This window comes from Musca autumnalis, unplaced genomic scaffold (assembly GCF_047663935.1).
Source record: "Musca autumnalis isolate F117 unplaced genomic scaffold, ASM4766393v1 scaffold_4, whole genome shotgun sequence".
Taxonomy (NCBI): Eukaryota; Metazoa; Arthropoda; class Insecta; order Diptera; family Muscidae; genus Musca; species Musca autumnalis.
The window spans coordinates 158,231,401-158,246,356 of NW_027411977.1; the positions used below are offsets into that span (position 1 = coordinate 158,231,401).

At 34.0% G+C, this 14,956-nt stretch overlaps 1 protein-coding gene across 3 annotated transcripts in view; it reads left to right on the forward strand.

The window, feature by feature from the left end:
* Positions 1–14,956, forward strand: part of DIP2 (disco-interacting protein 2) — a 527,750-nt gene that overhangs the window by 331,074 nt on the left and 181,720 nt on the right. For 2 of the 3 annotated variants that reach the window (XM_073984060.1, XM_073984061.1), the window contains one exon: positions 9,874–9,983. In XM_073984060.1, coding sequence (XP_073840161.1) covers positions 9,874–9,983 — 110 coding nt within the window. Of the gene's footprint in view, positions 1–9,825; positions 9,984–14,956 lie in introns of all 3 variants that reach the window. The other variant, XM_073984059.1, reaches the window with a different exon arrangement.

Here is a 14,956-nt window from a genome sequence, read left to right on the forward strand (position 1 = left end):
CATACACACCCAACCAATATGCCAGGATCGTTTCGCTGGTATTGCGATACGTTTGCGTTTGATATTTTGTCGGCGTGAACTATTTGCGTTTAACGCATTAACATTCGCTTTTGTGATATCTATCAAAGTCCCACACATCCAACCAATATGCTACCAGCATTTCGCTGGTGGTTATTCAGCTCATCAAGCATATCAGATGTGATAGGCTAGACAATGGCGGAGTTTTCTAACTTCTATTCTACGAACATTATTGCAAATTAGCAGATATGAAGAATTTTTGAAGCCTTTTTTCTATCAAGGCATGTTTTAATCCATATCGAATACTAAATATAAATTTTTAGCAATTTCAGTAGAATAATATTGTGAAACCACCTCCGGGAAAGTACCGAAAATCGGGAGGTACCATTCTATGGGGGCCATATCAAAACGTAGACCTATACTAAAAAAAATCTGACAGAAAGTTTTGTAGCCACAAAGAAGACTTAATACCAATTTTCAGCCACTTCATTGTAATAAAGAGGATAAAACCTGAACAGGTACACTATAGGTAATTTGGACAGGTTTTTAGGCAAAAAGTCGATTTTTGCACTTTTAATAACGCGAGTTTTCTAATTTGATTCGAAGAAAGAACATCTAAAATTCTATAGATGTGCAATTTGTTTTCAAAAATATTCAAAACTGGCGGTATAATTCGAAGATAAAATTAAAATTTCGAAGACAAAATAAAAAATGTTAAAAAAGATTAAGATCAGAGCAGACTTTAAACGCAATTTGTATGAGTTCGGTAATAATCAAATACATAGATATGATATTCAGTGGCGGTGTGTACTTTCTGTTTTAAGAAATATTTTCTTCGAAATGTCTGTTACAACAGAAAAAATCGTCATAAGATTTAGTTTTTTTTTTACAAAATTATATTTTTATATTATAGACTTTTACAAAATTGTCCAACTTTGTCTGAAATTCTGCCACCGGGAATATCTTCAGCGAAGGGTTCTGAATCAACTACATAATTACCAAGGTGCGATTTTTTGCGATTTTCGAGTTATATCACTTTTGATGGTGCCGTCCTTGCAGAAAAAATATTTTTGTTTTTAATTTTTTGTTTAGTGAAGGAAATATTAAATACAAAAAAGCATCCGATTTGAACTAAAAAGACATTTTCTTTAAAGAATTATTGACCATGTCCAGTAAAATGTACAGAATTGCTATACGTTCTAACTAGGGATCATCATTGCGTGATTTATTTGGTTCTTTAAAATAAAAAATATTTATAAAGATCTCTTCGCGAATCAATATTTTAAGCATATCAATGTTTAAAACGATATTTTTGCGGATCAGTATTTTAGTTCATTTTAATCCTTTTTCTTTTGTTTTAACCGCTTTCATTGGGTTGGAACGAATAAAATAGGTAAAATGGGAATAACCCCTAAAAGGAAATTTGTTCGATATACTCGTATCCGGCGTTCGTTATAAACGTCTTAAGAAGTTGAATGTGTGTACGAATATTAAGAAAAATTCTTTGGAAACAGAACATTGTTCGCTATAAACGTAGTTTCTTATAACCGATGTTCGCTATATCCGAATGTTACTGTGTAGTTCTTTGTTTTATCTTACTTTTGCAATAAAGCATTAAAAATTTATAAAAAGCCCATAAGTCCATCGCTATTACTTTTTGCCTCAAAAACAGGCCAAATAACCTATAGTGAGGTGATAGGTGATCTTTATAAATAAAAATCGTTGGTAATTGTATCAATTAAGAACGACCTTATGGTATTTTCCAGAAATTTTCAGGGAGTGTACACGGATAGCCGTCGGTGATAATAGGCTTCATATTTTGTTAAATTTTAAAGGGAGCAGGTACCTCCAATATGTCATATTTAAAAAAACGCTATGTTTGTAATTATATCCCAGCAAATAAATTGGAAGCAGTGCAATGTAGACTACTTCTATCACGGCATGTTTTGATGCAGTTCAAACGGAGTCATGAAAAAGGCACTCCATTCCTCACATTTAAACCGCTTTTGGATGCAATCCAAAGAATCACATCCATTTGCAGTTAAAATGCAGTGCCAAAGGGTTAGTTAAAATGAAGTGCTATGGAGTGCATCTTTCAGTAGTCACGCTCTTGTAAAAATCATGAGTGAAAATGCATAATTGGATGCACTTCCAGATTACTTGTACATATAATTTAACTGCATCTTTGGAGGCAAACATTTTGCTGGGATGGAATGTATCGGTTTGAAAATTAATTTGCGATACAATGGTGGTTTTGTCTTCGACCTTACGTGCTTATTAGGGACCCAAAGACTTGACCCCCCCCCCCACTTTTTTAAATATGTTGTACTAACAAAACTTCTGAACCGATTTTCCTGAATTTCGAAAATGTACGATTTAATCTAGAATCTAGGTACTTCTTTGGGGCCTAAAGACGCGACCACGCCATCTTTTATGTCTCCACTTTTTAAATATGTTATAACTCGAGAACTGATGACAACGACCACTCCTTAATTTTCGAGACATTAATACATTATTTCAGAGCTCCGATTTGCTCGTTTTTACTCGCGAGTGGGAGTACTCGAAGAGTGCGAGCAAAAAGTCCTCATCTTGCACCAGTTCTTTGTCATGACATTTTGCACCAATGCTTTGGATCCGGATTTTCACCAATCAGGAATAAAATTTTCAGTCCAATTGTGTAATTTGGTGGACTAATAAAAATACAATCCATAGATGATTTATTTCTATCATCAGATGTTATTTTTCTTTATTTTTTATTTAATTTTCATATTATATTGTTTTGCACCGATCTTCTAGTTTGCTTCTCCAATTTTGGATGTCATCTTCAACTACGTTTTTCAGAGTTTTGACCATCCCTTGGGGCGCCAATTGGCTCGTATTGCCTTTCTGGAGGGGGCATCTTTATCCATCCTGTTGACATCAGAGACCTGCGCCGATCGGCTCACAGCCGGCTAAGCCGAGCCGAAGTTAATTTTTAATAGCAAGTTTTTAATACTTAAGCATTAAAAAATTAATATTTTCATATTTTTATTATTAATATGTATATAACGGCTCAGTCGACCAAATTGTCGGCGGCAGCGGCTTTAAAATTTTATCGGCTGCTCGGCTTAGACGTCTGTGAGCCGATCGGCGCAGGTCTCTGGTTGACATGGCCCAGCCAACGCAATCGTTTTAGCTTGATAATTTTTTTATTGGTTTGTTCCATTACTGCAAGAATCTACTAAATTTCACTTTTTTTCGATTTCATAAAGGAACAATTTTGTATCGTAAAATGTTGATGTCGGTCGGCTTGGTACAGCTCGTGGTTCATTTATACTTCACTTTAATATCCACAAAAAGGGACGGGTTTCCAAACACAAAATCTATTTTGCTTTTGTTTTATAAATGATGTGGTTCAACGGCTTATCAGCCATGAAAAACTAAAAACATATAATAGGGGGGAGAATTCGACTTAACCATTTTTTTATTTTTATAATTAGATCGCGTTAGGACAAAGATATTAGCCAGGGACAATAATAAATCCTAAACAACATCAAAAAAAAGCGACAGAGTCCTTTAAAGAAAAGAAAGGTTACACACAAAATCTGTTCATAAATTTAAAATTCTCAATGAATAAATCGGTTTGACAATGGACCCGAAAAAATTAGGTAGAAAATACCTATGTTTGAATTATAAAGCATAAAGTCCTTAAAAAGTTGTCTTTAAAAATCAATATCTGGCCAGCAACGCGGAAAATGAAAACAAAAATGAAATGAATTTCATTCAATTATAGCTAGATCTCTGTTTCTCGCGGAGCTTAAAAGGCTTATTTCATCTTGGTGTCCTGTCCATTCCTGAATGTTTTTTATTCATGTTATTTCTCGTCTCCCTCTCCGACGGCGTCCTTCTATATTGGATCTTATGATAGCTTGGAGGAGATTATATTTTCTATTTCTCATAAGGTGTCCCAAATAAGCAGTTTTTCTCGTTTTTATCATTCTGATCATTTGACTTTCGGTATTCATTCGCATCAGTACTTCATTATTTGAGATGTGATCTATCCAGGATGTCTTTAAGATCCGTCGGTATATCCAAATCTCAAACGAGTGCAGTCTTCTCTCGTCTGCTACTTTTAGTGTCCATGTTTCTGCCGAGTATAAAGTACTGACCATATGCAGCATTTAACAAATCATTTTTTTGTTTCCAGGGTTATGTCATGGCTCGTTAATATTTTCTATATTTAAAAAAAAGAGTTTCTTGCCATTTCAGTTCGACATTTTATTTCCATTGATGGATCCCAGTTTTCATTAATTTGAACTCCGAGATATTTGAATGTTGAGACCCTTTCTATTGGAGTACCATTAATGCTTAAAGGAGTGTTGGATTCGACGCCTCTTCTACTTATAATCATGAACTTTGTCTTTTTTTATATAATTTTTTAAGGCATATGACGTGCTGGCATGTTCAAGAGCATCTATTAGTTTTTGTATTCATGGGAAGCTGCTTGCATAACGAATATTGTTTATAATTGTGTTGTTCATTCTTATTCCGATATTTTTTCCCACATATTGACTCCTCAAATATTTTTTGGGAGTACAGATTAAACAGAAGAGGCTATAGTATGCACCCCTGCCTTACACCTTTTGAAATTGGAACATTTCCAGTAATTTCACCATCTTATTGAATGCTTGCGGTCTGTTGTCAGTATAGGTTTCTGTTGCATTTTATATCGCTATCCTCTGACTCAAGTAAAATCAAAATTTCCATCAATATGTGGTGGTTGACCGTGTCGAATGCCTTTTCGTAGTCGACAAAACATATGTAGACATCTTTTTGTATGAGTACATTCAAACTAAGTAAGGCCTCTCGAGTTCCCATGCCATCCTTGAAACCAAATTGCGTTTTTCCCATATGTGTTTCACATATTGGGTATATGCGCCTATGTATTATCTTTAAAAATATTTTTAGGGCATGACTCGTGAGGCTTATTAATCTATAATCTCCGCACGTCTTCGCATTATTTTTCTTGGGAATCATAATAAACGTAGATTTCAGCCAATCTTGAAGGTATTGTCCAGTTTCATAAATTTGGTTGTATAATTTCAACAATAGTTGTGTATTTCTTCCATCTAGTAATTTAAATAATTCAGATGGGACTTCATCCGGCCCGGTAGCTTTGTTGTTTTTCATTATATTTATGGTCACATCTAATTCGCTTTCTGTAATGCGTCTTCCCCTAAAATTGGCTTCTGTGAACAGACTTCTAATATATTTTTCCCAATGTTTTTTTTTCTGCAGTTTCATATATGGCTGTATTATTCTCATCGAAAATAAATGTAGATGATCTTTTTGAATATATTCCAGATGCCTCTTTTAACTTTTTGTGGAGATTGAAATCGTCATGTAAGATTTGGAGTCTTTCAATTTCCTGGCACTGTTTGTTTAATTGCGCATTTTTTGCGGCCCGAGTTGCGACTTTTATTTCTTGATTAATTTCGCAATATCTTTCATAGTTTGGATTTTTGTGTTTGTTCCTTTCTAAGCGAAGTACGCGTATTTCGTCGGTCATCCATGTGTCCTCTCTTTTAGATATTGTGGTTCCAAGGATATTGCTTGTTATAGTATTCATGGAGTCTTTTACATTGTTCCATAAAGTCTCGACATCTTCTCCATCAATATTTTGTAGTTTTGCATTAAGGTGATCCTTCATGGATTGTTTAGTGGAAGGATCGTTTAATTTTTGAATGTTAACTCTTCCCTTTGGTGTTTTCTTTCGGATGGTAGTTAGCTTTATCTGTAATTTCCCTAACAGAAGATTATGGCCCGTTGGAACATCAGCTCCTGGTTTCTAACAATGTTTCTGTTATTGTCTTGTGGCGATTTTCAAAATGTCGTAGTAGTCCGGTCAAATTTTTATAATTAGATCGCGTTAGGACAAAGATATTAGCCAGGGACAATAATAAATCCTAAACAACATCAAAAAAAAAGCGACAGAGTCCTTTAAAGAAAAGAAAGGTTACACACAAAATCTGTTCATAAATTTAAAATTCTCAATGAATAAATCGGTTTGACAATGGACCCGAAAAAATTAGGTAGAAAATACCTATGTTTGAATTATAAAGCATAAAGTCCTTAAAAAGTTGTCTTTAAAAATCAATATCTGGCCAGCAACGCGGAAAATGAAAACAAAAATGAAATGAATTTCATTCAATTATAGCTAGATCTCTGTTTCTGGCGGAGCTTAAAAGGCTTATTTCATCTTGGTGTCCTGTCCATTCCTGAATGTTTTTTATTCATGTTATTTCTCGTCTCCCTCTCCGACGGCGTCCTTCTATATTGGATCTTATGATAGCTTGGAGGAGATTATATTTTCTATTTCTCATAAGGTGTCCCAAATAAGCAGTTTTTCTCGTTTTTATCATTCTGATCATTTGACTTTCGGTATTCATTCGCATCAGTACTTCATTATTTGAGATGTGATCTATCCAGGATGTCTTTAAGATCCGTCGGTATATCCAAATCTCAAACGAGTGCAGTCTTCTCTCGTCTGCTACTTTTAGTGTCCATGTTTCTGCCGAGTATAAAGTACTGACCATATGCAGCATTTAACAAATCATTTTTTTGTTTCCAGGGTTATGTCATGGCTCGTTAATATTTTCTATATTTAAAAAAAAGAGTTTCTTGCCATTTCAGTTCGACATTTTATTTCCATTGATGGATCCCAGTTTTCATTAATTTGAACTCCGAGATATTTGAATGTTGAGACCCTTTCTATTGGAGTACCATTAATGCTTAAAGGAGTGTTGGATTCGACGCCTCTTCTACTTATAATCATGAACTTTGTCTTTTTTTTATATAATTTTTTAAGGCATATGACGTGCTGGCATGTTCAAGAGCATCTATTAGTTTTTGTATTCATGGGAAGCTGCTTGCATAACGAATATTGTTTATAATTGTGTTGTTCATTCTTATTCCGATATTTTTTCCCACATATTGACTCCTCAAATATTTTTTGGGAGTACAGATTAAACAGAAGAGGCTATAGTATGCACCCCTGCCTTACACCTTTTGAAATTGGAACATTTCCAGTAATTTCACCATCTTATTGAATGCTTGCGGTCTGTTGTCAGTATAGGTTTCTGTTGCATTTTATATCGCTATCCTCTGACTCAAGTAAAATCAAAATTTCCATCAATATGTGGTGGTTGACCGTGTCGAATGCCTTTTCGTAGTCGACAAAACATATGTAGACATCTTTTTGTATGAGTACATTCAAACTAAGTAAGGCCTCTCGAGTTCCCATGCCATCCTTGAAACCAAATTGCGTTTTTCCCATATGTGTTTCACATATTGGGTATATGCGCCTATGTATTATCTTTAAAAATATTTTTAGGGCATGACTCGTGAGGCTTATTAATCTATAATCTCCGCACGTCTTCGCATTATTTTTCTTGGGAATCATAATAAACGTAGATTTCAGCCAATCTTGAAGGTATTGTCCAGTTTCATAAATTTGGTTGTATAATTTCAACAATAGTTGTGTATTTCTTCCATCTAGTAATTTAAATAATTCAGATGGGACTTCATCCGGCCCGGTAGCTTTGTTGTTTTTCATTATATTTATGGTCACATCTAATTCGCTTTCTGTAATGCGTCTTCCCCTAAAATTGGCTTCTGTGAACAGACTTCTAATATATTTTTCCCAATGTTTTTTTTTCTGCAGTTTCATATATGGCTGTATTATTCTCATCGAAAATAAATGTAGATGATCTTTTTGAATATATTCCAGATGCCTCTTTTAACTTTTTGTGGAGATTGAAATCGTCATGTAAGATTTGGAGTCTTTCAATTTCCTGGCACTGTTTGTTTAATTGCGCATTTTTTGCGGCCCGAGTTGCGACTTTTATTTCTTGATTAATTTCGCAATATCTTTCATAGTTTGGATTTTTGTGTTTGTTCCTTTCTAAGCGAAGTACGCGTATTTCGTCGGTCATCCATGTGTCCTCTCTTTTAGATATTGTGGTTCCAAGGATATTGCTTGTTATAGTATTCATGGAGTCTTTTACATTGTTCCATAAAGTCTCGACATCTTCTCCATCAATATTTTGTCGTTTTGCATTAAGGTGATCCTTCATGGATTGTTTAGTGGAAGGATCGTTTAATTTTTGAATGTTAACTCTTCCCTTTGGTGTTTTCTTTCGGATGGTAGTTAGCTTTATCTGTAATTTCCCTAACAGAAGATTATGGCCCGTTGGAACATCAGCTCCTGGTTTCTAACAATGTTTCTGTTATTGTCTTGTGGCGATTTTCAAAATGTCGTAGTAGTCCGGTCAAAATAGACATGCGTATTAGGGGGAAATAGCAAAAATTCCAACAAAGCTGAATTTTGGTGGAGAGTTAGGGTTGGCCATTAGAAGCAACGTCCTAAAAGTCCCCATCGATCCCATGTGTGCAAAACAAGTTATTCGGGGTCAAAGGTCATTTTTGGAGGCATTATTCAGTTTTTTTAATTTTTCTCAAAAACGGTAATACTTAGCAAAAGCCCGCTAAAGTAAAAGTTGTAGATTCAATAATTGTCTACAAGATTGCTCCTTGTGATTCTTAAAAAAGACTTACCATTTTCGAGATATCTCGATCTAAAGGTCAAATAAAAAATTAGCCGCGTAAGTACATTATGAGGCGAATCGGTTAAAGTAACGACACTATGTGCTAGATACTTCCGTAAGCTTTCAAACGATATCCACTTTGCAGTAATCGGTTCAGTAGAACCGGGCCAAACCGGTTTTTAAATTTGGCCTTTCGGGTCTAATAACCGGCGAACCGGATCCGCAACCGTTGAAAATTATACATTTCCGTAATCAGTGCAACAAACCCTACCATCGGACAAAACTTGAAAAAAAATCGGAGAGTTTTCGTTGGGGTCGTTCCCGTTGGGCTTTCGATTATGCATGTGGGTTAAATGGGCTATTTTTGCATAAAATGACTCTAACATTGAATAACTCTAATAAACACACTCCGATTTTGTTGGAATTTTTTTAGAAGATATCTATAATTTCGCTCTTCAAGAAAATATATATATTTTTGGGGGACAGACCCGATTACTTCGCTTATTTTAGCCGGTTCGTCTGAATATGTGCATATTTCCCTTATAAGTGCATAAAAATCATGTGTTTTTTAGAACAGCTATATCTCAAGAATGGTTCCTTCTAAGAAAAAATTGTAAGGGTCAAACTTGTAGATATTTTTTCTGTCTACAATATTTACTTTAGTCACTTTTTGATTAGATCAACCGTTTTCAACAAATAAATCCGAAAACCTAAAAACCCTTAAATTTTGACCTTTGACCCCGAATATTTTTTTTTTGCACACATGGGATCGATGGGGACTTTTAGGACGTTGCTTCTAATGGCAAACCCTAGCTCTCCACCAAAATTCAGCTTTGTGGGAATTTTTGCTATTTCAATGTCTATTTTGACCGGACTGTAGTAGCAATAATAATATTTACGCAAGTATTTTAAAACTATGACCGAAAACCTATATTTTTATTACTTATGTAATTTTTGTTTGCATACTTTTAAACTTTGAACTTAATAACATGTTGTCACTGGTACATATTTATCAACTCATTCACATACAAACATAATTTTTACTTAGGCATATATCAACATTACTACATCTGCATACATATTTCACAATACACCCTAATGATTGTTTATTCACACTTACATATTCCATACATATTCTACTACTTCCATTATAACACCCAATCTGTAACATTATGTGCTTAATTGGTCGGAAATTTACATTCTAATACTAACATCCTAAAAGGTGTGCAATCTACTGCAAAACTAAGTTCATCTGGATGTGGTATTACAGACACTTCCGTCGGTCCAGCATCAGTGATGGTTGGCAATTTAGTTCAAGGAAACCGTCTTGCAATTGCCCAGGGGCGTGATCTTGGTCTATCGGAGGATAACGAACGCAAGGTAATTAACAATTCACTTTTATCATGGCCCAATAAGAAGGCGTTACTTCATTTACGCAAATTCAGACGAAGCATCAACATTTGTTTGCATTTCTTTGTTGTATGGGATTTCATGGGCAAAAATGCATTTTGACAGCTAGTATGAGTAGCACCTTCTTGTTGAGCTATGACTTTTATAATAGAAAATATTTTAAACGTTATACAATAGTAGTAATTATAATCGCCTATACAGTTTTTTTACAAAACTTATGTTACTGGATATATATTTCTCTGCTTGAATATTTTATTTATTTATTTTATTCTTAAAATGTAAATGTTCCATTTTCGTCCCAAAAACAAAATGTTATTCAACCGTTTTCAATTCATTCCAAAATTACAAGAAATCACTGGAAAAATGTTGAAAATTTTGGGTAGCCAAAGTCCGACAACTATGTATCTTGAATCTTGAAAAATAAAAACAATTGGGGATTAAATCCAAACAGCATAAGAATAAAAATTATTTTTAATATCTATTAGAAAAAAAAACAGCATTTTGCCCTTTGGGAACACCGCTTATAAAATGGATGAGTCTGAATATTGGCAACACATTGTGAACACTGCAGTAGTTGTATTTATAGATGACCAATTATTCTGGGTTTCATGATCCAGTGTACGGGGGATTTGTCCTTATAAGTACTAAAGGGTGATACATTTAGAGGTTCCAACTTTCTTTAAAGAAATAAACTGTCCGAGGCAATGAATGTAAACAAACAAAACGATTCCCGTACCAATCACACAACGTAACAAACTTTTCAGCTTCTCTGAATCGTTTCATTCTCACAACCAAAACAAAATCACAAACTTTTCAATGTAAAAATATGAAAACCGTACGATTCCTCAAATGTACTTCGGCTATGCTTTGCCGAGTTGTTTCATTCACCACCGAAACAAAAAGATTTTTTGTCAAACGTTTGCCGTGCGTTATGGTCAATGACACACACAGGCACACACACACACATGTGATTGCTTAACAATCAATGCTGAATATGTTATCAACCACCAAAAGATTTTGATTTATTCACAAGTGTTTAGTACTATTTACTTTTTTATCTGCTCTTGTGGATTTGAGTACTTTTCGCTAATCGTTTTGTTCGAGCTCGCGAATGTAAACAAAACGAAACTAAACAGCGAACTCCGCCAGCGAGGGTTATGTTTCGTTTTGTATTGTTCCTATGGAAAATACGAAACGAAACGATTGGAAATGTTATTTAAAGTATTTTTACGTACGCTGGTCCGAGGCTACTCGTTCAAGCTTTTCGACTGGTAACTGGCGAATGGCACGTCTGATGTTTTCCCCCTAGACCGGAATCGAAGCGGCTTTATCCGCATACAATATTTACTTTACATATTCTTACAGGAAAAAGTCTAACAGTGTGATTTGAGACGATCTTGCTGGCCAATCGACTGGTCCAAAACGGACTCACCGAAGCGTTCTTTCAATAAAACCATTGATTTATGCGATGTGTGGGAAGTGGCGCCGTTTTTTTTGAAACCAAATGTCGCCGAGATTACGAGCTTCAATTTCAGACAAGCCAGAAATGTGCCTTATTGTTGAACAAATTTAGGCTCGAAACACACTCCCCACATAACGCGAATTTTCGTAATAAAGTTTAACGATTTGTAAACGTTGTAGAGGCGTAAGCTTTTCCATGATAAAATGTCAAAGAGTACTAAACAAAAATAACATGAACACGTGACACGACTCACGCGTGATGTGTCAAAAAAAGGCTGTTGAAAAAAGTACCTCTTGTTATAACAGCCATTAAAAGTAATTAATAATACTTTTTTGGAATTCGAATCGTACATATTCTTATGTATGCAAATACTAATTGTTGTTTTCAACAAGTTATAGTGTTTTTTTATCCCTAATACATTTTGGTTTCAACGTTGAATGCTAACTTTTGCGACAGACTGTATATTATACTTCGTCTTGCAGATTTGATGGTTTGAGTTTAAATCAGTGTTCACAACAAATTCAACCGCTGCGTTTGTGTTGGGCACACATACGAGATTATCTTTCCCTCTCTAGATAAACATATGAGAGTAACGTTGAAACCCACCATAGTTTAGATTGTGTGTGTTCACACAGACACGGCTCGCGAGCCCAGTGATAATTAACACTGGTTTAAACCATTCAGAAAGTCAGATCATTAGTGGTTTAAATACACTATGCAATCCTGAAAATGCAAACAACTTCTAGTATGCATTTTTTTAAAGACTACAAAAGCCCTAGTAGGGTTTTGTCCTGTCAGATTCAGTTCGGATTTTATGGTCTCGTCTAACCGGGCTAAATCTACACTTTTTTGCATTTATCAGGCCTTTATCTCAGAAACGAATAGGAATTTGGCCTTGCTGTCTTTAGCAATATTGTAGCCCTAAACTAGTAGAACTTATCAATTCTTCAGAACATTCTGAAACTCGAAAATGCATCGTGTCTTTTACAACACGTATTTCAAACACAGTTCACACCGACAGTTTATTCTCGCATTTCGGATTTCACCACATTATTGACATTTTTATTAAATCGTCGTTGAAAAATGTACTGAAAACAAAGGGATAGAGGCATTTCACAACAATTACATATTCTGAAGAGTTGTGTATTACATTCTAGGGAATATTTTTTCAAAATAAAATATTCAGAAAAAATTAACGGTATTGGAGATACAGTGCAAAATGTATAAAAATTTTTGAATTTTTGCATATATCTTGAAATATTCTCCAAATATTTTATTCTTGTCCTTATGTACAAATTTGCTTCACAGGTCAGAAGAAGATTCGCATTGGTTTCAGAGATATTTAACCATGTTTAGATGGGGCCATAAAATCCGAGCTGGAGCTGACACAACAAAATCCAACTAGGGTTTCTTGTCGTTTGGGTCTGTACTTTCAAAAAATCCTCAGTTCGAATTGTTTGCACAAGATCACCTTATAAATGTTGCACAGTGATATATGTACCTATACAAGTATTTTTTGAGATTGTTATCACATGTACATTAGGGCGGCCTTTATTGCTTTTTTTTTATGAAACTTAAACCGACTAATTTTTTTTTTTCCATTTGATCCAGAAACCTTATATATGACCGGAAAACGTTAGCCAGTGCCAACCGAGCGATCTTTGTTTCCATAGTAATTTGTTGGGGTGGGACCAAAGGTGCATTTTCACGAAAATTCTCAAAATTCCACAATTATGGTCCAATCGGTGAAAAATCTTTATCACTTCATTGCTGTGTGTCGGATTTTGATATACATATACAGAGAGTGTCAAACATATTCGGTTTTCGATTTTACCAATAATAACACCTCGGTATTTTATAAGGCCATACCCAATAACCAAAAAAACAAATACTTAAAAAATGTTGGTCCTGTGGCAATTAGAAAATGTATATAATATGGATCCATCGCAACCCTAAAAGCGAGAAAAATAAAGAGAAGTTTGTTAAACCTGTTTTCTATGCGTTAAAAGTATTCGGTTTTTGTAACTTTTGTTAAATATTTTGCCAAAAAAACAGGCCATTATCGATCTTTTTCTTTAATATTAGTATACAGTATGCAAAACTCATATTCAAACACCCTTCAAAAATGAGTAAAATCGTTTATTGGATAGAATATTTAAGAATAATTTACATGAAACAAAAATATATTTTAACTGGTTTTATCATTTAAGGTAGATGGCGTTCAGAGTCGAGGCAAAATTCATATTCAAACACCTTAATGCACTACATTTTTTGCTTTTTTTTTTTTTTAAGAATTTTACTAGTTCCATGTTCATACCAGCATTTGAATCACGTTGTTCGCAACTGCAATGAACGAGAAGACAAAAATAGCTATGATTTGAATGTATACTAGTCGTTAAACCGTTTACTTTTCTATCACGTTTTGCAGTTTTTCTAAAAATGTTTGGATTTTTAATAAATTTTTAAATTTTATATTTGTTCGTCGTTCTGAGAGTAATTTAAATTGAAAAATGTACAAAAAATTTTGTTCGTTCTCAAAATGTTGTATGGAAAATGAAGTAATTATATCGTAATATGGGTTCGAACAACGAATAGAGAGCGAATTAGCCTTAGTATGAACAAGGCTAAATTTTACTACCAAAGCTAACGTTGGAAATTTTTTAAAAATTTAATTGATTAAAAAATGTAGTACAATTTCTACAAAACTAGACAGTAATGTTCAAGAAATGAGTTGCAAATTTTAGATGGATATTGCTAAAAATAGTAGTTCTATGACAAAATACAAAAAAAATAGTAGGACATTTCTCAATTATATGTCTGAAAATGAACACGTATCCTTTACTATATAGTCTAAATAGGTTTTGAATATTTCAGAAGAACTCCGAAATTCACATCACTGCAACAATTATGGAAAATCACTTGGCAAATCCTGGATTTAAATGTCGAAATGCAATCTAAACAAAACTTATTCGCTCTGTCTGTGATCCAAGATATTTTTATCGCAATTTTTTCATGTAGATGAAACATTGATGCTTATTTTTTAATTTTCTATAACTATTCATTTCATTTCTACAAGAATATTGCTTAGTTTTGTAGAAAATTTACACAAATTTTTTAATTAAATCAATTTAAAAAATCCAGTTTAACTTTACTAAATTTTAGGTTTCTGAACATCAGAGGCCTCCGCAAGGATATTAACTTGCAAAAACATCGCACTTTACCTAGAAAAATCCTTCAAAAAAAGCAAAAATGTAAATATATTTTTAATTAATTTAATTAATTGAGCTTTTTATGACCTAAGGAGATTACATTGAAAAATTGCTATCTAGCGAAGTCCTACACACACACATCAACCACTATGCGACCATCGTTTCGTTAGCTGGTTAGGCTAACATCATCAGGCATATTAGCTGTTGTTGTTGTTGCTCCTATTTATACATCCAAGATTGCAATTTTGCATTTGTGAAGTTCAAATTGAAGC